At 48.5% G+C, this 22216-nt stretch overlaps 1 protein-coding gene across 2 annotated transcripts; it reads left to right on the top strand.

The window, feature by feature from the left end:
• Positions 1-169: 169 nt before the first annotated feature.
• On the top strand, positions 170-22066 carry si:dkey-230p4.1 (trichohyalin). 2 transcript variants are annotated; one of them, XM_061054089.1, is made up of 28 exons: positions 170-303; positions 1937-2129; positions 2211-2348; positions 3200-3277; positions 4631-4701; positions 5045-5210; positions 5336-5442; positions 5612-5959; positions 6117-6243; positions 6347-6493; positions 6624-6772; positions 7162-7311; positions 8099-8177; positions 8842-8919; positions 9138-9284; positions 9373-9482; positions 10087-10228; positions 10309-10502; positions 11158-11285; positions 12741-16147; positions 16773-16904; positions 16986-17561; positions 17665-17739; positions 18164-18316; positions 18528-18677; positions 19499-19555; positions 19655-19714; positions 19800-22066. In XM_061054089.1, the coding sequence occupies exons 2-28, from the start codon at positions 1989-1991 to the stop codon at positions 20025-20027; spliced, it is 7338 nt and encodes a 2445-aa protein (XP_060910072.1). In that variant the 5' UTR covers positions 170-303; positions 1937-1988; the 3' UTR covers positions 20028-22066. The 2 variants fall into 2 exon arrangements, with proteins under 2 accessions (XP_060910072.1, XP_060910071.1); XM_061054088.1 differs by having other exon boundaries at positions 19652-19714.
• Positions 22067-22216: the final 150 nt, after the last annotated feature.

Here is a 22216-nt window from a genome sequence, read left to right as displayed (position 1 = left end):
TAGTTCATATAGGCTATATACACTGCTGAAGAAGAAGCTGCGCTATAAAACATGAAAGAGTTATTTTACGTCGACGTTGTCTTTGTGTAATTATAGGAGTGTCCGCAGGTGTCGCTGTTTGAATTTCACCGTGTTTTTTTAACCTCTACTTCCGGGTTGAGAGGTCAGGATTCCCGGTTTGAATCGTTTGAGTGTTCTAAACAACATCAGCTGGAAGGAGCCGAGAGGATGGATTTGTAGTTTTTAACTGTTTAAATCTTATTTTTTAAGTATTTGTGACAGAAGATGTTCCGGAAACTTCCGGTAAGAACTTTATTCACTCTTTATCCTCTCGTTGTTAGCATGCTAACAGGCTAGCTGTAGTATGGAGTTCGTTAGTGACTATTAAAAGTTTATTTTTATTTTAGTTTTTTTTATTTGTCTTTGATCGGTGATCGAAGAGAAGCTGCTCGTTATCAGACCGGTTCGGAGTAGTTTCTGGTCCCGTTAGTGTCTGACAGGTGAGATCTAAACTGTCTGCAGGTGAACAGAGGGATTAACACACAGATCAGTGTGATTATAATCTGATGACATTCTCACACACACACACACACACACACACACACACACACACACACACACACACACACACACACACACACACACACACACACACACACACACACACACACACACACACACACACACACCTGGTTTTTAAAGCGGGTTATTCTCAGATAACGGGGACTCCAGTCAACCCGGATTATCCGGCTCCTCACAACGGGATTACATTTATCTGTTGTCATGGCAACGAGACTTTAACGCTGTTGATGTTCTGTTCAGCTGTAAATGATGTTAAAGATGTTGGATATTTTAATAGTTTTTGTTTTGACTTTTTGTTTTCAATTTAACAGACAGACCCATTTCTATCTTTGAATGAAATGAGTCCTTTACAAGTTAGAGTAATAAAGTTATTCAGCTACTCAGCAGCATTTATATCGACAAGTTAGAGCCGTGTGAATGGAGTGCACATTAATCCATGCAAACTTTAATGTGCATTTGTGCTGATGATATGTTTATTATTAAAGTGTCCAACAAATGTGTGATTTCCCTCTGCCATAACATGGAGGTGTTGTTCAATCATAAGGCCTGGGGGACGAAAGAGTTCTTCAGTCTGTCCGTGGAGCAGGATTATGACAGCAGTCCGCCTTTGAACACGCTCCTCTGCCTGTGGAGGTGCTGTGCAGAGAGTGGAGGTTGTTGTCCAGGATGTAGAGCACTTTGTCTAGAGGCTTTCTCTCTGCCACCAGAGAGTCCAGCTCAGTGCCCGCCATAGAGCCGGTCTACCTCATCAGTCTGTCCAGCCGTGCTGCATCCCTCTTCTTGCTGCTTATTCCCGAACACACCAAAGGATAGACGAGGACACGGCCACCACAGACTGGTAAAACATCTGCAGCAGCTTCTTGCAGATGTACAAGGACCCCATCCTTCTTAGTTAGTACAGACAGCCCCAGATATCCACGGGTCCTGACCACCTCCACATCGACCCCTGTTGGAAGTCCACCACCATCTCTTTGGTCTTGAATTTATTCAGCTGCAGATGCTTCAACCTGCACCACATCACAAAGTCCTTAACCAGGCTCCTGTACTCGGCCTCCAGTCCATCTCTGACCCAACTATCAGTGTAAATGCAAACGCCCCATGACTCGTAATTCTGAGATCACTATCTCGTTAATTCAAAAATACAATGACGCTCCCTGTAAGTGATTTGTGACTGTGTCTTTGAATGTGTTCACGGCTCTGATCTGTCATGTTGGGACGTTTAACATTTTTCAAATCAACCTGTCAGCGCCCTCTAGAGGAATAACTTTAACAGTCACTCTGATGTTTCTTTACAGATCAGTAATGTAAATTGGTCTCGCTCTTCTCTGGATCAATAATCTGTGTTACTTTGCAGTCGCTCGCCACGTCTCCGTCCTGAATAACTGAAACACGGTCCACCTGTCAGCATGGATTCAGCACTGCTGATTGGGTGGCAGCAGGAGAAGGAGGAGCTTAAACAGGAACTGTGTCGTCTACACACGGAGCTGGCCGAGAGTCGAGCAGAGAGGGAGGAGCTGGATTCCAGGAGCAGAGCGCTCAATGACAGGGTGAGGAGGGGTAGGAGAGGGAGGGAGACCATGGCATCGTCTGGGTCAATCTAAACATCACCTCTCTCTCTCTCTCTCCAGCTGCTCCAGTCTGTGTCTCCCTCGCTCGCCCTCTCCCTGCAGGTGGAGGGGGAGCAGAGGGAGTGGAAGAAGAGGGTGAGGGAGGGGAGAGAGAGAGAGGCGAGGCAGGCCCTGCTCATCCACCGACTGCAGAACAAGGTGAGAACTAAATGTGTCTGTTACTGAGTTACAAGATACCAGATGTTTGCATTTTATTACGATACCAATCCAATGATATCGTCACCTGTTTGATACCCCAGCATCATCAATAAAAGTCCTGGGGAATCATCATGCAAACTCCTGCACACTTTCTAAATGGCACAAATACATCGGCAACCTTTTGGTACAGAAACGTTGCCCATGTGGACAGTGCCTCCTCTTCTGCTGTCTCCGTGTCTCTTTGTAAAAGATCAATATGTGACTTATGCATCTCTGAGACGCCTAAAGGACTTAAAGAAGTTGTTCTCCCCCTCTCTTACAGCAGCTTTGGGTCAAAACTGACTGAACATCTGTGAAAATCTTGATCTTTAAGATGCCAAAGTCCCGTAGTAGAGCTTCATAATTGTGACATCTGCGTAGCTGTGATTGATTTCTTGTCTCGAATAATTTAACACTGAGGCGACTGTACAGGTAGAATAATAACGTACCTAGAAATGAACCCGAGGGACTCCACAAGGACTCTGCTCCAGATTAAGAGTCCTAGGTGCTCAATATTTGGTCATCTCTTTGTTTGATCAACGAAAGCGGGGAAACTCCCTCACACTGCCTAAAGTGTCCAAATACGTTAGCGACATATTTATCGATTATCGAGTCATAGACTTCATCGTTTACATTTTTATTTAGGGTGGTAATATTTAAAATGTTAGACTCTTAACAGTTGTTTTTCTTTCCTAAAGGATGATAAATCCTTTTATAAACGTTATACATACAACACATTCAGATTCAGAACATTTTAAAGTTTTATAAAAAAAAAAAAAAAAATAGAAGTTGTGTTGTTGTTTTCTGTTCAGGTGTTGGAGTACAGAGAGCAGTGTGAACGTTTGGGGCTTCAGCTGCAAGAAGGACACACACAGCTCATCAACACCGAGGTGAGCCTGCAGAACTACAACTACAACAACACTACCTCACTACTAATTCACCACTTCCTCACTACTAATGCACCACTATCTCTACTACTAATGCACCACTACCTCAATACTAATGCACCACTATCCCTACTACTAGTGCACCACTACCTCACTACTAATGCACCACTACCTCACTACTAATGCACCACTATCTCTACTACTAGTGCACCACTACCTCACTACTAATGCACCACTACCTCACTACTAGTGCACCACTATCTCTACTACTAATGCACCACTACCTCACTACTAATGTACCACTATCTCTACTACTAGTGCACCACTACCTCACTACTAATGCACCACTACCTCACTACTAATGCATCACTATCTCTACTACTAATGCACCACTATCTCACTACTAATGCACCACTATCTCTACTACTAGTGCACCACTATCTCACTACTAATGCACCACTACCTCACTACTAGTGCACCACTATCTCTACTACTAATGCACCACTACCTCACTACTAATGTACCACTATCTCTACTACTAGTGCACCACTACCTCACTACTAATGCACCACTACCTCACTACTAATGCACCACTATCTCTACTACTAATGCACCACTATCTCACTACTAATGCATCACTATCTCTACTACTAATGCACCACTATCTCACTACTAATGCACCACTACCTCACTACTAATGCATCACTATCTCTACTACTAATGCACCACCACCTCACTACTAATACACCACTACCTCTACTACTAGTGCACCACTATCTCTACTACTAATACACCACTACCTCACTACTAATGTGCCACTACCTCACTACTAATGCACCACTACCTCACTACTAATACAACACTACCTCACTACTAATACACCACTACCTCACTACTAGTGCACCACTATCTCTACTACTAATGCGCCACTATCTCTACTACTAATACACCACTATCTCTACTACTAATGCACCACTATCTCTACTACTAATACACCACTATCTACTACTAGTGCACCACTATCTCTACTGCTAATGCACCACTATCTCTACTGCTAATACACCACTATCTACTACTAGTGCACCACTATCTCTACCACTAGTGCACCACTATCTCTACTACTAATACACTGCTATCTCTACTACCAGTGCACCACTATCTCTACTACTAATACACCACTATCTACTACTAGTGCACCACTATCTCTACTACTAATGCGCCACTATCTCACTACTAATGCACCACTATCTCTACTACTAATGCACCACTAGTTCTTTCTGCTGCTTGGTGTGTCAGGGCCTTAATGTGCACCAATACCAGCTGAGCTGTTATCTGTTTTTGTTTGTTGGTTTTCAGCGGAGGATCAGGGATGAACACAGTGACTCTCTGGAGAGCGCCCTCATTAGGCTGGAGGAGGAAGAACAGAGGTGTGTGCATGTGTTTGTTTGTTAGTGTGTGTTTGTTTGTGTGTATGTGTCTGAAGCCTGTTGAAGAGGTGTAATAGAGGGACAAAGTGCTTCAACAACGCCGTAACACAATGTGCCCTCACAGACTGGGACGCCAACTCAAACAACACAGAGTAATAATAGAAGAAGAAGAATAGAAGAATTTATACTTTATTGATCCCGCGAGGGGAAATTCGTTTTTTTAATGATAATGAATGTACAAAACGTGATGAAGGCTGAGCTTAGTTACGGCACTTTTGCAAAGAAAGGGGCTAATGTTTGTGTGTGGGTGTGTGTGTGTGTTTTTGGGTGTGTCACTCATCAGGTCAGTTGGTCTTGCTGAGACGAATGATCTCCTTCAGGATGAGCTCAACCAATTGGAGCAGGTGAACCAGGCCCTCAGGGAGGATCTTCATAAGCTGACATTTGATTGGACGAAAGCCATGGAGGAGGCGGAGCAGAAAGAGAATGAGTGGCAGAGAGAGAGGGAGGTCTGTTTGGACGTTTTTCCCGATAGTTTAAGGCTGTTTTTTTTCTACATGAATATCCTTGTTTAGATTGTAATATTTAACATTTGTGTGTGTGGGCGCGCGTGTGTGTGTGTGTGTGTGTCCAGAGTCTGTCAGGTCACGCAGGTCAGCAGCAGGCTCGGCTGTTGTCAGTTTGGAGGTCGGTTGTCGCTCTGAGACGTCACTGTAACACCGTCAAAACCGCCGCTGACAGGTAAGTACACCTTCATGAAAATGTAACGTTCACAAATTTAAACTAACAAATGTGAGTGTTGAGGTTGACCGTCTTATTTTGGGATGTAGAACGTGTACAGTTCCGTTTGTTAATTGACCTACTTGTGGTAAGTTACCCAGCCCGTTGACCAACGTGTCTCTGTCTGCAGGGATCTGTGGCAGGTGAGGGCGGAGTTTTCTCGTCTCTCCTCCTCCCTCCTTTCCAGCTGTGACTCCGTCTCCTCCTCTCTGAGGCTCAGCGCTCCTCGCAGCACACACCCTGCTCCCTGCTCTCCTCCTCTCTCCTCCACCCTGCTCCTCCCTCCGCAGGGCGCCAACACAGCTGTTCCCCATCTTCCTCATCTCACCTCCTCCTCCACCCTGGGGACATTTACCTTAGGAGAGCTGGAGCATAAAGAGGAAGAGGAGGAGGCGAAGCGGAGGTGGCAGGAGAAAGAGGAGGAGATTTCTGAACTGAAGCTTCTTCATGAGACAAAAGTTTCAGAGCTGACTGAACGGTAAAACATTTAGATTTTCTTCATGCTTCTTAGTTAGCACCAGAGCTAGCCAGAATGCTGATTAGTTTATAGTCTATATAGAACCTCATGAATTATGTCGTGCTGTATTAAAGGAGTCTTGAATCTCTCTCTCTCTCTCTCTCTCTCTCTCTGACAGGATCGCAGAGTTCTCTCGCTCTCTGCAGGTGGAAGACGATCAGAGGATGGAGAGAGAAAGAGAGATCGAGAGACACAGAGAGATGGAGAGGAAGCTTCAGTCCGTCGCTCAGGCTGTGGTTAATCTGGTGAGTCTCGAGCATGTCTCAGGTGTACACAGGTGTGTGTGTGTGTGTGGTGGTGTGTGTGTGTGTTAGCAGAGGTCAGTATTAACACTGTCTGTGTCTGCAGTCCAGAGTCCTGAGCAGCAGCAGCAGCAGCAGCAGCAGGTCTGTGTGTGTGTCCTCAGAGGACCTCCTCAGTCTGGACCTGTCCTCCCTGCTGTCCGTCCTGTCCCACACTGAGAGTGCCCTGCAATGGAGACAGCAGGAACTGCAGGTCAGACAACCATGCACACCGAGCACAAGGGGCTTACACTGCAGGACGTGAAGGGGTTAATTAATATGTGTGTGTGTGTGTGTGTGTGTGTGTGTGTGTGTGTGTGTGTGTGTGTGTGTGTGTGTGTCAGGGGGCGGAGCTCTCTGTGCGGCGGCTCGGCGAGGAGAATTCGTCTCTTATGATTCGACTGACACAACTGGAAGACAACAACCAGCAGCTGCAGGCGCACACACAATACACACAGCTGGAGCTCACACATGCTCTGGAGTCACTGAGCAGGTACACACACACACACACACACACGCACACACACGCACACACACACACACACACACACACACACACACACACACACACAGACGCACACACATGCACACACACGCAGGTACCTAGCAGGATTACTAACTCCACATGGTGGACACAGATGGTACTGAAAGAGCTCCACAGCTGTACACAGACTGACCGCTGATGAACACGAGATCATCACACATGAAGACACTTTTTGACCTCTGTGTGACCCCAAACAGACTCTGACTTAAATTCTAGATTTTAGGGTAATAAGATGAAGAATCATTTTGTCGTCTCTGAGTTCAAACGGTTGTTGATACTATTCTAAATCATTGGATTGGATATATTTATTTTATTCTTGTTTTGTGTGTGTGTGTCAGGGAGCGTGAGGCCTCCTCCTTGCTGCACTTGCAGGTGGAGGAGGTGCAGAGGAGAGAGGAGGGTGTGAAGAGGGAGAACAACAGGCTGAAGAAGGAGCGAGAGAGACAGGAGGAGAGAATCTCACAGCTGGAGACACAAACACTCAAACGGTACTTTAGAGCCGTTTGCACATATGCACTCCAGATAATATCTAGGTCATTACAGGAGGACTGCTCCGGAGATTCTCCTGACCTGGCTGTTCACACATGCTCCTCACAGCGGGAGACTATCCCTGTCAGAGGGGAGGGGGGGGCGGGGGGTCTCCTGAGGTAAGACATGACGTAAAAAAACAACGCGGAAGTAGCGGACTAAGCAACAGAGTCCGGGGGGGGGGGGGGGGGGGCTCAGACAGGTGGAGGGGGGGGCTCAGACAGGTGGACAGACTGCTGTCCTTTGATTAGTCAAAAAAGAGAGTAATGTCGTTATTGTTTATAATGTGACTAATGTCAGCGTTTAGCTCCGCCCCATGGACGACCTTGGAGGTGCTGACATCTGCTGGACATCCTCCATTGTTGCCCTTTGTTTATTGTGTTGCCTTCTTCATTGAATTTACTGTGTGGCGCTGCTATGATGTCACGCTATATCATTGCTGAAGCTGCGATCGCCATCCGGCTTACACTCCGCTTACGCAAACAAGATCAGTTTACTGTACCAGACTGTACTGAACCAACCCGGACCGCCTGGTGGACACGAGGCTTTACAGAAGGAGTTTGAAGTGGATAACGCTGGGGGACGGGGAGCTGCATGTCTCACTCAAGGATTCCATCTTTGTTTGGTCTTAAGTGGCTGTTAGTCTTCCACGGATCCATTACATCATGTTTTAAGATTTCAATGTGAATCAGGATCATTTGCTGTCGTGTTGTTGTTAAACCGGGAGATGTTCGGTTCTCGTTTCAGAGTGGAAACTGAACTGTTGGAGAACGTTCAGCTGACTGAGAGAGAAACTCGGCACCGAATGGAGAGCCACAAACTGCAGGTAACAAACCATGTTTAATTTTAAGCTCCTCCCATCTCCTCCTCATGTTCACCTTTCATGTCGTCAGTGTGTGAAACCTTTAGAGCAGCTTTACATGGTCTGATTGATCTGATACTGGCATAAAAACCTTCATTTCAGCCTCTGCTGCTGTCTCTTTAGACCCCCCCTCCCCACATGCCCTCTCTATTCTGATTGGCCGGCTCTCTGGAAGCCTTCCTGGGGGGTCAGAACGCTGCAGGGCTGCCAGGGGAGGGCTGCTCTCCAGAGCTGGGAGAAGAGAGTCTATGTGAGAGGTTTCAGCGGCTTACATAGAGGCTTGAAGCCGTCTGGTGAAATTCTTGATTTCATATCGGGGATCTATGGCATAATTTACAGAACAGAAGGTGTTTAGCGCCCTCTGCAGACTCATCCTGGGATTATTCCAACATACGTTTACCTCATGATCTAAAACTTTGCCCATGTTTAGTTTGAACATCGTAACACTTTATGAGAGTTTTTAAACGGAGATCAGAAGTAGAGGTCGACTTTAAGTGTTTCTTGTCAATCTGTGACACAAAGCTCGGTCCTGTTATTAATTGTGCTTCTTGTTCCCGTAGATTTTGACAGAAACAGTTAGTTAATCTGTCCCTATGTCTGTCTGTCCCCTCTGTGTTTTCTCCTTTAGGGGGTGTTAGAGAGAGAGCAGTTGGACAGACAGAGAGCAGAGGAGGAGACTGCAGACGCCAGAGACGCCTTGCAGAAGGTACATTTAATAAAAACCTGTTCAATCTGCAGCCGTCATCGAGTTCTGCACAGTTCAACTGACGTCACTGAACTTTTATCACAGTTTAAAGTGCAGAGAAAATAATACAGAGACACTTTTTAAACTTAATAATCAGCTTAAACCTAAACTAATAAACAAGTTATGTAACAAGTTGGTCAAGCTGACACCGCTGGTTAACCCCTCCCCCTCCCCCACAGTCCAGGGAGAGTGTGTTACGTCTCTCGTCCTCTGAGTGTGTGTTGAAGCGGGAGGTGGAGGAGGCTCGGGACGCTCTGGACAAGATGGCCGCCTTGAGCTCAGACCTGGCGTCAGATAAGAGAGAGCTGAACAAACAGCTGCTGCAGGTACGACGACCGCTTCACCTGTCTGCCTGTGTCGCTGCCTGGTTCAACAGGAGAGCACATCTTCATGTGTGTGTGTGTGTGTTTCCAGCTGGAGTGTGAGCTGTCAAACAGCCAATCACAGCTGCAGGCCGTGAGGTCGGAGGTCAGCTCTCTGCAGAGGGAGGTCCAAACTTTAAACCTGGACTACAGCCAGCTCAGGTGAGTGTGTTTCTATAATCCAGTGATACTGAATCCTTAACCTGTTTTTATTCACCTTTAAACGTGAGTAATAACCGAGCAGCAACCTCCGGTGTTGAAACATGAAGCCGATTCTGAAGTGTAAAATCCTGCAGTTCCTCGAGTGTCCACTAGAGGCTGGCTGCAGAAGCACAGGAAGTCACATACACACCCATTCTAAAAAGCCTGTTTTTACAGCAGAGATTAACATGTTTACAGCCTGGTTCAAAAAAACAAATAGGTCTGATTAGCTCATGTCTTGATCGACACACACTGTACGGGGGGTGAATGTTTTGATGACTCATCAGTTTTGATTTGATGAAGGATAAGAGTTATTCACAATAAGGCGTGTAGCTGACATGATTGACAGGCGGGCGCGGTGTAACGGTTTGTCAGGAGGTTTAAAACCCGCCTCAGCTCCAGCTCTCAGCATGTCGTTAGGTTGACTGAAAGTTAGACTGAGACAGCATTTCCAGCATGGAGACCGCCATCGACTGGACTCCAGCGCCCCCTGCAAGAACAGATGGATGACGTCACTTTTACACTCTCATATTTACAGTCTGTGATTTTATCTTCTGTTGTTTAGAGCTCAGAGAGAGGAGGAGGCCAACGTCCTCCGTCAGCTGAGAGAGAGAGAGGCAGAGATGGAGAGACTGATGGAGGACAAGGAGAGACAGCTGGCCTCCCTGATGGAGGAGAAGGAGACGGATGGGGGTCAGCTGGAGGAGGTGAGGAGGAGGAGCTGACCATCGTGTGTGTGATACACCTGTATGATGCATCATATATGACGTGTGTTTGTGCTCCTCAGTTGTCCTCCCGGTATGCCTCGATGTACAGGGAGCTGAAAGAGGCTCAGGAGCAGCTGCGGCAGGCAGTGGAGGAGGTGAGGAGGAAAGACAGGCAGCAGGAGGAGCAGCAGAGGGAGAGCAGGAGGATGCAGGAGGAGCAGGCGAGTCTGCAGAGACACAAGGAGCAGCTGGAGGAGGAGCTGCAGCAGCTCAGGTACACAGGTTTAAATAATCCAGGCTCACAGGCGGTTATCAGGTTTAGATAAAGAGTCACATCTTTCTCTCTCTCTCCCTCTCTCACTCCCACTCTCTCGCTCTCCCTTTCACTCTCTCTCCCTCTCCCTGTCTCCCTGTCACTCTCTCCCTCTCTCTCGCTCTCCCTGTCACTCTCTCCCTCTCTCTCCCTGTCACTCTCTCCCTCTCTCTCGCTCTCCCTGTCACTCTCTCCCTCTCTCTCCCTCTCCCTGTCACTCTCTCCCTCTCTCTTGCTCTCCCTGTCACTCTCTCCCTTTCTCTCTCTCTCTCTCCCTCTCCCTGTCACTCTCTCTCCGTCTCCCTGTCACTCTCTCCCTCTCTCTCCCTGTCACTCTCTCCCTCTCTCTCGCTCTCCCTGTCACTCTCTCTCCCTCTCCCTGTCACTCTCTCCCTCTCTTGCTCTCCCTGTCATTCTCTCCCTCTCCCTGTCACGCTCTCCCTCTCTCTCGCTCTCCCTGTCACTCTCTCTCTCTCTCCCTCTCCCTGTCACTCTCTCCCTTTCTCTCTCTCTCTCCCTCTCCCTGTCACTCTCTCCGTCTCCTTGTCACTCTCTCCCTCTCTCTCTCTCTCTCTCCCTCTCCCTGTCACTCTCTCTCTCCCTCTCTCTCTCTCAGATATGCGTCAGTGTCTCTCCACCAGCAGCTCAGTCAGCAGCAGAAGCAGCTCTCTCAGTCAGAGGTGGACCGATGTCAGCTGAACACACATGTCGTCACTCTGCAGCAGGCTAAACAAACGCTCCAGGGTCAGTAAATATACACAACCATACAACACATACACACATATTTACACAACACACATGTATAAAAACATGCTGCAGTGCACAGTCTGGACACAGGGTGGAGCTGTGTCCTCTGGAGAACAGAAGTAGTGTCAGTAGTTTAAACAGCATACCAGATGGTCGTGGTCGTGATCGAAGTAGTCGTAGTGTTATCAGTGATTTAATTCAGTATAAATATTACAGCAACACGTTTCTAAAAAGTTGGGACAGGGTCGTGTTTCCCGCTCTGCAGCATCACCTCTTCTTTTAAAGGAGCAGTAGGTAACGCTGATCCCTAGTGTTTAAAATGGGTACTGCAGTCTAAATTCTAAACATTGTAGAGAGCTGTCTCCCCCCCGCCCCCTCCTCTCTCGAGTCCATGCTCACGCAGGTTGCCATGTGGTGAACACTGAAGCTCGCTGCGTGGTTAAAAACATCTGAAGCCTCCTTTATGGTGCGTTCAATTTCATCTCGGAAGTCACTGGTCTGATCTGATACGTCATCAGTCTGACTGGGAAACTCAGAGAACCTTTAATAGTCTGAGCTAAAATCCAACATGGCTGCTCCGTGCATCAATAGAAAGGTTTAAGCGGTACATTAAAGTATTTATCAGCAGCTCAGTGTTAGTTCTATCTGTGAACGTGTTGTCATGTTATCATCACACACAAACTATCAGGTAGTTTGTCCTTACGTCTGGTGTTAGCTAACAAAACAAAGGTACACCTGGAGGCGTCCATGTTGCTTGTCCAACATGTTGCCAACTTGTACCTGGGACGCGGTTAACTCAGGTGTGACGTCACACCCAGCTCTGACAGGTAAACGGAGTTCACCGTTAGTCCTCACCCTGGTCCTTCTGGACCTGCACCCTGAAGTCTCGAGGTCATACTAAAGGAGGGTGTCAGATATTCATCAGGTGTGTCTGTTGTTCTCACTGTCCCAGCTTTTTTTGAAACCGTTGCATCTCATTAAAAATGGGGCGAATTAGTTTTTAAAATCACAATGACAGTTTCAACGTTTTGTCTTTGTCATCAAATTTGGGTTTTCAATGTTTTACTGAAAATCCTCCCGTTCTGTTTCTATTTACATCTTTACACAGCGTCCCAACTTCTTTGGAAACGGGGTTGTAGTAGTCTGAGCAGAACGATCAATGTTTACAGTGGTAGCAGTGCTTCTAGTCGTAGTATGAGTTTAAAAGCTGCTGTAGCGTTAGCCTTCATGATAGTCGTATCCGTGGTAACAGCGGTGGGATTGGTTGTCCTGCAGTAGTTTTTGTGTTTATGGTGAAGTTGTGGTATCAGTGGTAGTTTCTGCAGTGTGATCAGTCGTAGTCGAGTTATACTTCAGAAGTATCAGAACGATAGTAAATGAATATATAAACTACAGGAGGACGTCAGACGTTTGGTGTTTGTTCATAACGTTTTCTCGTGTTTCTGTCTGAAGGGGAGATCGAGTGTCTGAAAGGAGAGCTGGAGAGGGCCACAGCCGGGCGAGAAGAAGAGAAAGAGCAGAGAAAAAGGTGCACGGAGGAGAAAGAGGCGCTGATGGAGGAGGTGGAGAGGCAAAAGGATGAGGTGGAGGAGCTGAGGAAGAGAAGGATGGAGGAGGAAGAGGAGAGGATGGAGGAGGGGGAGGCCTGGCAGAGGGAGAGGGAGGCTATGAGCGAAGAGTTAGGGACCAAGGACGGAGAGCTGGAGGCGCTAAGGAGGCGCACAGACGCCCTGACGGAGGAGGAGAAGCAGAGACAACAAGATACGGAGAAGTTGAGGAGGGAGATGACAGAGAGGGAGGCGAAAATCAGCAACATGATGGAGAGAATGCAACGGACAGAGGCAGAGAGGGAGAGAGTGCAGGACGAGGCGCAGAGGACAAGGATCAGGTTTACAGAGGAGGAGGTGAAGAGGGAGGAGGAGATTGGTGCACTTTGTGACCGGATGGAAGGACTGGAAAGAGAGAAGGAGAAGAGGGAGGAGGAGATGGAGAGACTGAAGAGTGAAACAAGCGAGGAGGTGGAGAGATGGAGGAAGCAGGTGAAGCAGCAGGAGGACGAGATAAACAGACTGAGACAAGAAATCTCCCACTTAGAGGAGGAGACAAGAGACAAAGAGAGGCTGCAGGACAAAGAAGGGGAGAGGACTAGGAGAAGGGAGGAGGAGGTGGAGCGACTCAGGGATGAAGTCTGGAAAGCAGAGGAGGAGCTGAAGAGGCTGAAGGAGAAGGTGGGGGAGGTGGAGATGCTGAAGCTGAGGCTAAATGTGGCCAAAGAGGAGTGTGAGGAGATGAAGGAGGAGGTGGAGCGGAGGGACCGCAGCCTGGAGCGACAGATTAGCGCCGTGAGGGAGAGGGAGGAGGAGGTGGAGGAACTGAGGGCCCAGCTGAAGCTGGCAGAGGAGCAGGAGGAGGAAGGAGAGAGGGAGCGTCAGGAGGTGTACGAGAGACTGAGGCTGAAGGAGGCGAGGGAGGAGCAGCTGGAGGTGCTCCTGAGAGAAACCAGAGCACTCCTGGAGAAAGAAAGGAAGGAGGGAGGAGAAAGAGAAGGCAGAATGTCCTCCCAGGTCAGGGAGCTGCAGGAGGCCCGGGCTGAGAGTGAAGGAGCAACAAGGAGGGCGAGGGAGAGGGAGGAGGCCTGTGAGAAGCTGGAGGAGGAGGTGAAGGAGTGGAGGGGGAAGGCAGAGCAGTGCATGAGGGATTTAGCTAAACTCAATCATACTCTGAGGGAGCGAGAGCAGGAGGTGCAGCTGCTTAGATCAACACTAGATGAGAAGGAGGACGAGGGTGAGAGAGAGAGGGAGGAGCTGAAGAGATTGGAGTCAGAGAGGAGGAGGAGGCTGGACAACAAGCTTAGTGAGATGGAGGAGGAGAAAAAGAGGGTCGAGGAGAAGGTGAAGGAGGTGGAGGAGGAGCTTGACGAAGGGATGGAGGCACTAAGGAGAGCCCGGGAGGAGAAGAGGAGGTTGAAGGACAGATTGCAAGACGTAGAAAAGGAATATCAGGGACAAGGACACGATTTGAGGAGGACAGAGGAGGAGAAGAGGCGGCTAGAAAACAAACTAAAGGAGACGGAGGAAGGGAGGAAGGGAGGGGAGGAGGTGCTGAGCAGGTTGAGGGAGGAGAAGAGGGAGGTGGAGGTAGAACTGAGGAAGCTGAAAGAGGAGCGAGGGAGACTGGAAGAGATTGAGAGAGGTCAGATCTTCCTGGTGGAGGAGCGAAGGAGGTCCAGAGAGAGGGTGTTGGAGGAGGAGAAGGCAGGACTGTCAGAAGATCTAGGGAGGAGGGAGAGGGAGGTGACAGCACTCAAAGAGGAGGTGCAGACACAGAGAGAAAAGGCACATGAGGAGCTGAGGAGGAGAAGAGAGGAGGTATCTGTACTAAGAGAGGAGGTAGCAAGGGAACAAACAGAGAGGGAGGAGTTACAGGAGAAGCTGAGGAGGTCCGAGAAGGAGGTGACAGCGCTCAGAGAGGATGTGAAAAGGGAAGAAAAGGAGAAGAAGGACACACAGGAGGAGATGACAGCCCTCAAGGAGCAGGTGAAGAAGGAGCAGAGGAAAAGGGATGACAAGGAACAGGAGGAGCTTAAGAGGAGCAAGGAGGCCCAGGACGAGTGGAGGCAGAGAGAGGAGGTACAGGAGCAGTTACGGAGGAGTGAGCTGGAAGTGTCTTCACTAAGAGAGGAGGTACAAAAGAGACAAAGGGAGAAGGAGACGGCGCAGGAAGAGCTTATTAACAGGAGAAATGAATTAACAGCTCTCAGTGAGGAGGTGCTGAGGGAGCAGAATCAGAGGGAAGAGGTACAGAAGGAGCTGAGGAGGAGTGAAAGGGAAGTGTCTGTACTCAGAGAGGAGGTGCAAAAAGAACAAAGGGAGAAGACAGAGAGTCAGGAGGAGCTGATAAGGAGGAAAGATGACATGACAGCTCTACAAGAGGAGGTGCAGAAGGAGCAGAGGCTGAGAGACGAGGAGCTGAGGAGAACCAAGACTGAGCTGTCGATCATCACAGAGGAGGTGCAGAAGGAGCAGAGGCTGAGAGACGAGGTACAAGAGGAGCTGAGGAGTACCAGGGCTGAGCTGATGATCATCACAGAGGAGGTGCAGAAGGAGCAGAGGCTGAGAGACGAGGAGCTGAGGAGAACCAAGACTGAGCTGACGATCATCACAGAGGAGGTGCAGAAGGAACAGAGGCTGAGAGACGAGGAGCTGAGGAGAACCAAGACTGAGCTGACGATCATCACAGAGGAGGTGCAGAAGGAGCAGAGGCTGAGAGACGAGGTACAAGAGGAGCTGAGGAGTACCAGGGCTGAGCTGACGATCATCACAGAGGAGGTGCAGAAGGAGCAGAGGCTGAGAGACGAGGTACAAGAGGAGCTGAGGAGTACCAGGGCTGAGCTGACGATCATCACAGAGGAGGTGCAGAAGGAGCAGAGGCTGAGAGACGAGGTACAAGAGGAGCTGAGGAGAACCAAGACTGAGCTGAAGATATTCACAGAGGAGGTCCGGAAGGAAGAAACACAGAAGGAGCTGGTACATGTGGAGTTAAGGAGGAGAGAAGAGGACATGCAAGCCCTAAGAGAGGAGCTGCAGAAGGAGCAGAGGCTGAGAGACGAGGTACAAGAGGAGCTGAGGAGTACCAGGACTGAGCTGACGATCATCACAGAGGAGGTGCACAGGGAAGGAAAGGAGAAGGAGCAGGAGCAAGTGCAGGAGAAGCTAATGAGGACAGAGACGGAGGTGAGCGCTCTCAGAGAGAAGGTGCAGAAGGAGCGGAGGAGGAGAGAGGAGGTGCAGGAGAAACTGAAAGATGTGCAGCAGAGCGTGGAGGTGATGAACACCAACCTGAGCTCCCTGCAGACTCAGGTACACACAATAACACACACTGCACAATAACACACACTGCACAATAACACACACTACACACTACACAATAACACACACTGCACAATAACACACACTGCACAACAGGACCTGGTGACGCCTCATGTCTGTATTAATAGTTTTAGTTTTGACTCGATGGCTGTTCAACTCTGCCTCTAGTGGCCACCTGCAGTATTGCACAAAGAATTACCTTACTGCCCTAAAGGCTTTTACCTCAAAGTCTTCGGCACCGTGTCCACCTGGCGTTTTCTTCTGAGCGGCAGGGTCATTTTTCAATCATTTTCATTGAGTGGAGAGCATTTGGAGCAGGAGGCGGGCGCTGATGACGTCACCGGCGCTCTTTTTCAAATGTAAGATATTCCCTGTTTTATAGCCGATGTAGCAACATCCTCCTTGCTCCGTGTCTGATTGGGAAAGAAACGATCTAACATATAAAACATGCAGTAAAAAGTAACGGAGCAGTGCCATACAGCGGCCGTTATCAACAGACTGTTGCCAGGTGGACACGGGACCTCAAACTGCTAATAAGAACATAAGAACAGGTTTTTGGCATGCAGCACTTTTTGTCGTAGCATGTAAGAACTTAATTTCGCTCTCTGTGTCTCAGGTGTCTGATCAGAGTCAGAGCAGGGAGCGAGCGAGGCAGGAGGTGAAGGAGAAGGAGGAGGAGAAGCAGCAGATGAGGGAGGGTCTGAGGGCCGCTCTGGAGGAGATGACAAACCTCAAACTCCTCCTGCAGGTACAGCGCCTCCTGGTGTTAAAACCAGCTCCACACCCTGACTTTATTCTGATAAATGTTCACTTTTATTCTGTCGTTAAGGAGAGCCACGCAGAAGGGGAGCGTCTGAGGAGGACTCTGAAGGAGAAGAAGGAGGAGGTGGAAAGGTTCAAAGAGGGTAACCTGCAGGAGGTGCTACAAGAGAGGGAGGAGGCGGCAAAGGAGAGAGGGGAGATGGAGGAACTGAGAGCAAAAGCCAAAGTCCTGGAGAAGAGGAGGAGGGAGATGATGGAGGAGCTGGAGGAGGCTCGCCTGGCCAAGGAGAATGCTGATGAGGAGAGGAGGAAGACGGAGGAGCGGTGGAGGAGCAGAGTTGAAGAGATGGAGGAGGAGCGGGGAGTGAAGCTGAAAACTCTTTTAAAGGAAATCCAGACTCTGAAGGAGAGGGAGGAGGAGACAGAGAGGGAGTGGAAGACCAGGTTAGAGGAGGCGAGGACGGAGGTGGAGGAGAGCCGGGGCGAGCTGAGCCAAGTCAGAGCCACGGCAGCCATGTTGGAGGAGCAGAAAGTACAGATGTCCTCAGTGTCTGCTGACAGAGGAAGAGAGAGAGGGGAGGAGACTGACGGACGGAGAAGGAGGAGAGACAAAGGGATGGATGAGACGGAGATCGGAGGAGAGGTGAGGAGGAGAAGGAGGTCTTGATGGTTTTGAGGAAAATGCCTTTAACATTTTGAACAGAAAAGGAGACAACAATTAAATGTTTTTTCTGTTTCAGGAGGAGGAGGAGGAGGAGCTCTCCTCTCTGATTCAGGAGCAAGAGGAGGTCAGGAGTCGGCTGAGGCAGAGAGAAGCCGAGGTGAAACGGTTTAATCGTCTTTAAGTATCAAACCACTCATCGTCATGACGACGACAGAAGAGCAACAACAGAGTGACAGCTCATGTGTTTATCAGGACCAGATGATTGACACGTGGATGGACCAATCGCTTTGTTTAGAAGGCTTTAACCCCAGCATACGATTTTTGAAAAGTCGTGTTGTAATGTAACTGTTAACGAGGCTCAACCAGAAAGCTCACACTGAACTTAGAGTAACTACACATTTAAAACAAGACAACGCCTTAATGAGCGAAGAAAGAGTCGAGGAGTTCAGAAGTACATTTAACAAAAATAATCATTTAAATGATAAAGTCACATCTGCGGTGGAAAAATAAATTGTTTAAGCTCCAACAGTTGCTTTGTTTTTTCCGTCTTTGTGATCACATATGTTTTTTTTGTTGTGAAGGTGTACGCTCTGAGTCAGAGGACGGAGGAGCTGGAGAAAGACAGGGATCGCGTCCGATTGGCCCTGGAGCTCACGGAGGCTGCTATGATTGGCTACAGAGAGAGAGCCCACCAACAGGAGCAGAGCCAGGGGGCGGGGCCTAACACAGACCAGGTCAGTACCTCTGATTGGACAGTTACTTTGTCATCAGTTTGGATGTTCTCATCACCTGACTCTCTGTGTGTGTGTGTGTGTGTGTGTGTGTGTGTGTGTGTGTGTGTGTGTGTGTGTGTGTGTGTGTGTGTGTGTGTGTGTGTGTGTGTGTGTGTGTGTGTGTGTGTGTGTGTGTGTGTGTGTGTGTGTGTGTGTGTGTGTGTGTGTGTAGGATGACGGGAACAGGCTGGTGGTCCTGCAGCGACTCGTGGCTGAACTCGAGCTGGATGTAAAACGACTGAAAAATAAAAACTCACATCTGGAAAATCAGAAAGAAAAACTGAAGAGAGACAGAAACACACTGAGGGACGCACTGAGACGGGTACACACACACACACACACACACACACACACACACACACAATGAGACAGGAACACACACACACACTGAGACAGGTACACACACACACACACACACACACAATGAGACAGGAACACACACACACACACACACACACAATGAGACAGGAACACACACACACACACACACAATGAGACAGGAACACACACACACACACACACACAATGAGACAGGAACACACACACACACACACACACACACACTGAGACAGGTACACACACACACAGACACACACAATGAGACAGGAACACACACACACACACACTGAGACAGGTACACACACACACACACACACACTGAGACAGGAACACACACACACACACTGAGACAGGTACACACACACACACACACACACTGAGACAGGAACACACACACACACACACACACACACTGAGACAGGGACACACACACACACTGAGACAGGAACACATACACACACACACACACACACACACACTGAGACAGGTACACACACACACACACACACACACACACTGAGACAGGAACACACACACACACACACACACACAATGAGACAGGTACACACACACACACACACACACACACACACACACAGACACTGAGACAGGAACACACACACACACACACACACACAATGAGACAGGTACATACACACACACACACACTGAGACAGGTACACACACACACACACACACACACAATGAGACAGGCACACACACACACACACACACACACACACAGAGGCAGGTATATACACACTGACAAAGGTGAACACACTGATTAGTGTTTGTGTGTTTCAGGTGGAGGAGGAGCGTCTGATGTTCAGACAGAAGCTGACTGACAGCCGCAGATCTCAGGTGAGACACTGACAGATCTGTGTGTGCTTGTGGTGTGTGTGTGATGTGTTTGTCTGTGTGTGTGTGTGTGTGTATAAAGCTGGTGTGTTTGTTCAGCAGAGTGCAGACACCACAGAAGAAGAACGTTTGAGGAGCAGAGTGATGGAGCTGGAGGACCAGGTGAGAGCACCACAGAAGAAGAGTTTGACACGTTTTGAGTGGTTAGGTGGATGTTGATGATGTCACTGTGTCTCCTCCCCCTCAGGTGCGTCAGCTGCGTCTCTCACTGGCTGTGGATCAGCAGCAGAGGGCGGAGTTTATCCAGCAGTCCTCCAGGAACAGCCAATGGCTGCTCTCCCTGAGACACGACCTCACAAACTCACTGGATGCCGTCACACGCCGTCCAATCCCGTCCGTCCTAGAGTCTGAGACACACCGATTGGACCGCAGCCTCAGGGAGGAGGAGCTAAGAATGTCCCTCAGCCAATCGTAACACCAGAAAGATAAAGGCTGTTAAATAACGCTTTTGACCAAAAAACTTAAAACCTCAACAGACTAAAAGATGATCTGCTGTGCACTGTCGCCATGGAAACCGATGGAAGCCATTTTTCCTATTGTTTTAAAAGGTTATTAAACGCACCACAGAGGAATGAAGCTGATTTCTGACACGCTGGATCCATGCTACGTTCAAGAACCAAAGGGACAGTCAGAGACAGCTGATGTTTTTTTTAAAGGGGGTGTGGTCTAAGAGGATCCGCCTTATTTCAGACCCCGCCGGTCTGTGTGGACCTGAATGCACCTTCAGCTCCATGCAGGTGGAGACTGTCTTTGTTTGTTTGGTTCAAAGGAACTTCTTCACTCGTCCTGAATCACCGAAGTTTGAGTTCCTCGTTCATCACACGAGACATCAGAAACCGTCCAATCAGAGAGAGACCTGTCAGTGCGTCTGACGTCCCGTTAGTAGCTTTTTGTCCTTTGATGTGATGTCAGTTTGAGCAGAGCCAGAAGACCAAGAGGACCCATTCTTCTTTGATCAGGACCAAAGGAACCCAGACCCCGTCCTCAGTCTCACTGAGCGTCAATGTTAGTAAGCGCCACCTCCAGCGCCATCCGGTCAGTTTCAGTCCAGAACACAACATGGCGGGAAAAGTTGAACCAGCACCATGAAGATGCAGAAAAAGAGTGACACATCAGCTCACGAGTGTAAATACTCAGGTCGTCGGCTCGTGTAGAGTCAAGCTCCGAGTCCTAAATCAGGTTTAGAACAGAGACCACATGAAACCGGAGGGTCAGTCTGGATTATTATAAACCTGTTTGAGGTTTATCCTCGGGGCAAAGACCACCTCCTCACATCTCCTCACTGTCTGATCTCTCTGCGGGTTGAGTCGAGGGCGGTGTGCGTTTAGTCGACTGAGCGGTTACAGTCATCACCTCGCCACAAGTTAAACTAATTATTATGATTTCAGCCTTCAATGTTGTGCTCAGACTGCAGCGCAGACGGCCGCCACTAGTCGGGGCTTTAGCTCCGGTTAACTCTCCTCGCTCTACTACCTGGATGTAAACAAGCACCATGGACAGCTAGCATCTCGTAGCAGCAGAGCGTTGTGTCGGCGTTTAGATCTTTAACATGGAGAGACAGTCGTATGTCGGGTTAAACTGGGATGTCGACCGGAGCGATGAGTGACCATGACCAGCACAGACATGGGCGTTAACCTGCAGGGAGGACTGAAGGCTAGTGCTGCTAACGTTAGCCACACCAGGAAACCAAATCACGTCATTTACCCGTCATTAACCATTTTACATTTTGACCTTTGACCTTTGACCTTGAGACTGAACGCGTCAAACTAAATTGAAATATCCGTCTCCCTGACTCGGAGTTAAGGCGCCTCGGAACAATGCGAGACTCCTGAACCTTACGTGACGACCTGTTGATAAAATGTTTTTGTTTACATTAAGATGAACAAGACAACGTCCAAAGTGACTCTGCCGTTTACGTTTCATTTCATGTTTATAGTTTGACCTTTCTTCACCTCAGAGGGAATTATTACAACCGCCCCACGTACGAGTTTATGATGAACTAAATCAGAACCCGAACGATAAATCAGCCGATATCAGCATATCCACTGATTATCGGCTAATTTTGGCGCAGATGTGTGCCGATATTACTCAATTTATTCACTGGTTCTGACGAGTACTTGCAGATTGAAGAAGACGGCCTCTCTCTGACTTGATGTGTGTTTTAAATTTTATTTAAACGTTTCGTGATCGTAGCAGCGTGCAGAGTTAGAAACATGAGGCGGGTTTGTCAGTGCTTTAAGTCATTCTTCTGTTTGAGAGGGAAACCAAATGTTTATGTATTTATTTATTATTTCCTGTTTGTTATTTATGTTACCTCTTCATCAGACTGCTGAGCCCTCACCACACTACATTACCCACAATCCCCTGAGCTGAGCTGAGCTGAGCTGAACTGTCAATCAAACATCAGTAGTGTGTAAAGTTCAAATAAAAACCAAAGTTTAGATTTTTAAAGTGTTTCTTGTTCTGTCCATCTTTCTGTTCATGTGTTTCTGTAATGATCACTTATTCCTGCAGGAGGCGCTAACAGGAGCTGAGGCGGGTTTTAAGTCTCCTGACAAACCGTTACACCGAGAGGGAGAGAGACAGAGGGGAGAGAGAGAGGGG

The sequence above is a fragment of the Labrus mixtus genome, chromosome 13 (genome assembly GCF_963584025.1).
Source record: "Labrus mixtus chromosome 13, fLabMix1.1, whole genome shotgun sequence".
NCBI lineage: Eukaryota > Metazoa > Chordata > Actinopteri > Labriformes > Labridae > Labrus > Labrus mixtus.
This window is presented reverse-complemented; position numbering and strand designations above follow the sequence as displayed.

Excerpts from the sequence above, each read along its gene's own strand:
- si:dkey-230p4.1 (XM_061054088.1), top strand. The coding sequence starts at position 1,989 with ATGGATTCAGCACTGCTGATTGGGTGGCAGCAGGAGAAGGAGGAGCTT. Across the intron at positions 8,920-9,137 it reads CCAGAGACGCCTTGCAGAAG|TCCAGGGAGAGTGTGTTACG; the intron begins GTACATTTAATA and ends CCTCCCCCACAG. Across the intron at positions 18,678-19,498 it reads TGAGGGACGCACTGAGACGG|GTGGAGGAGGAGCGTCTGAT; the intron begins GTACACACACAC and ends TGTGTGTTTCAG.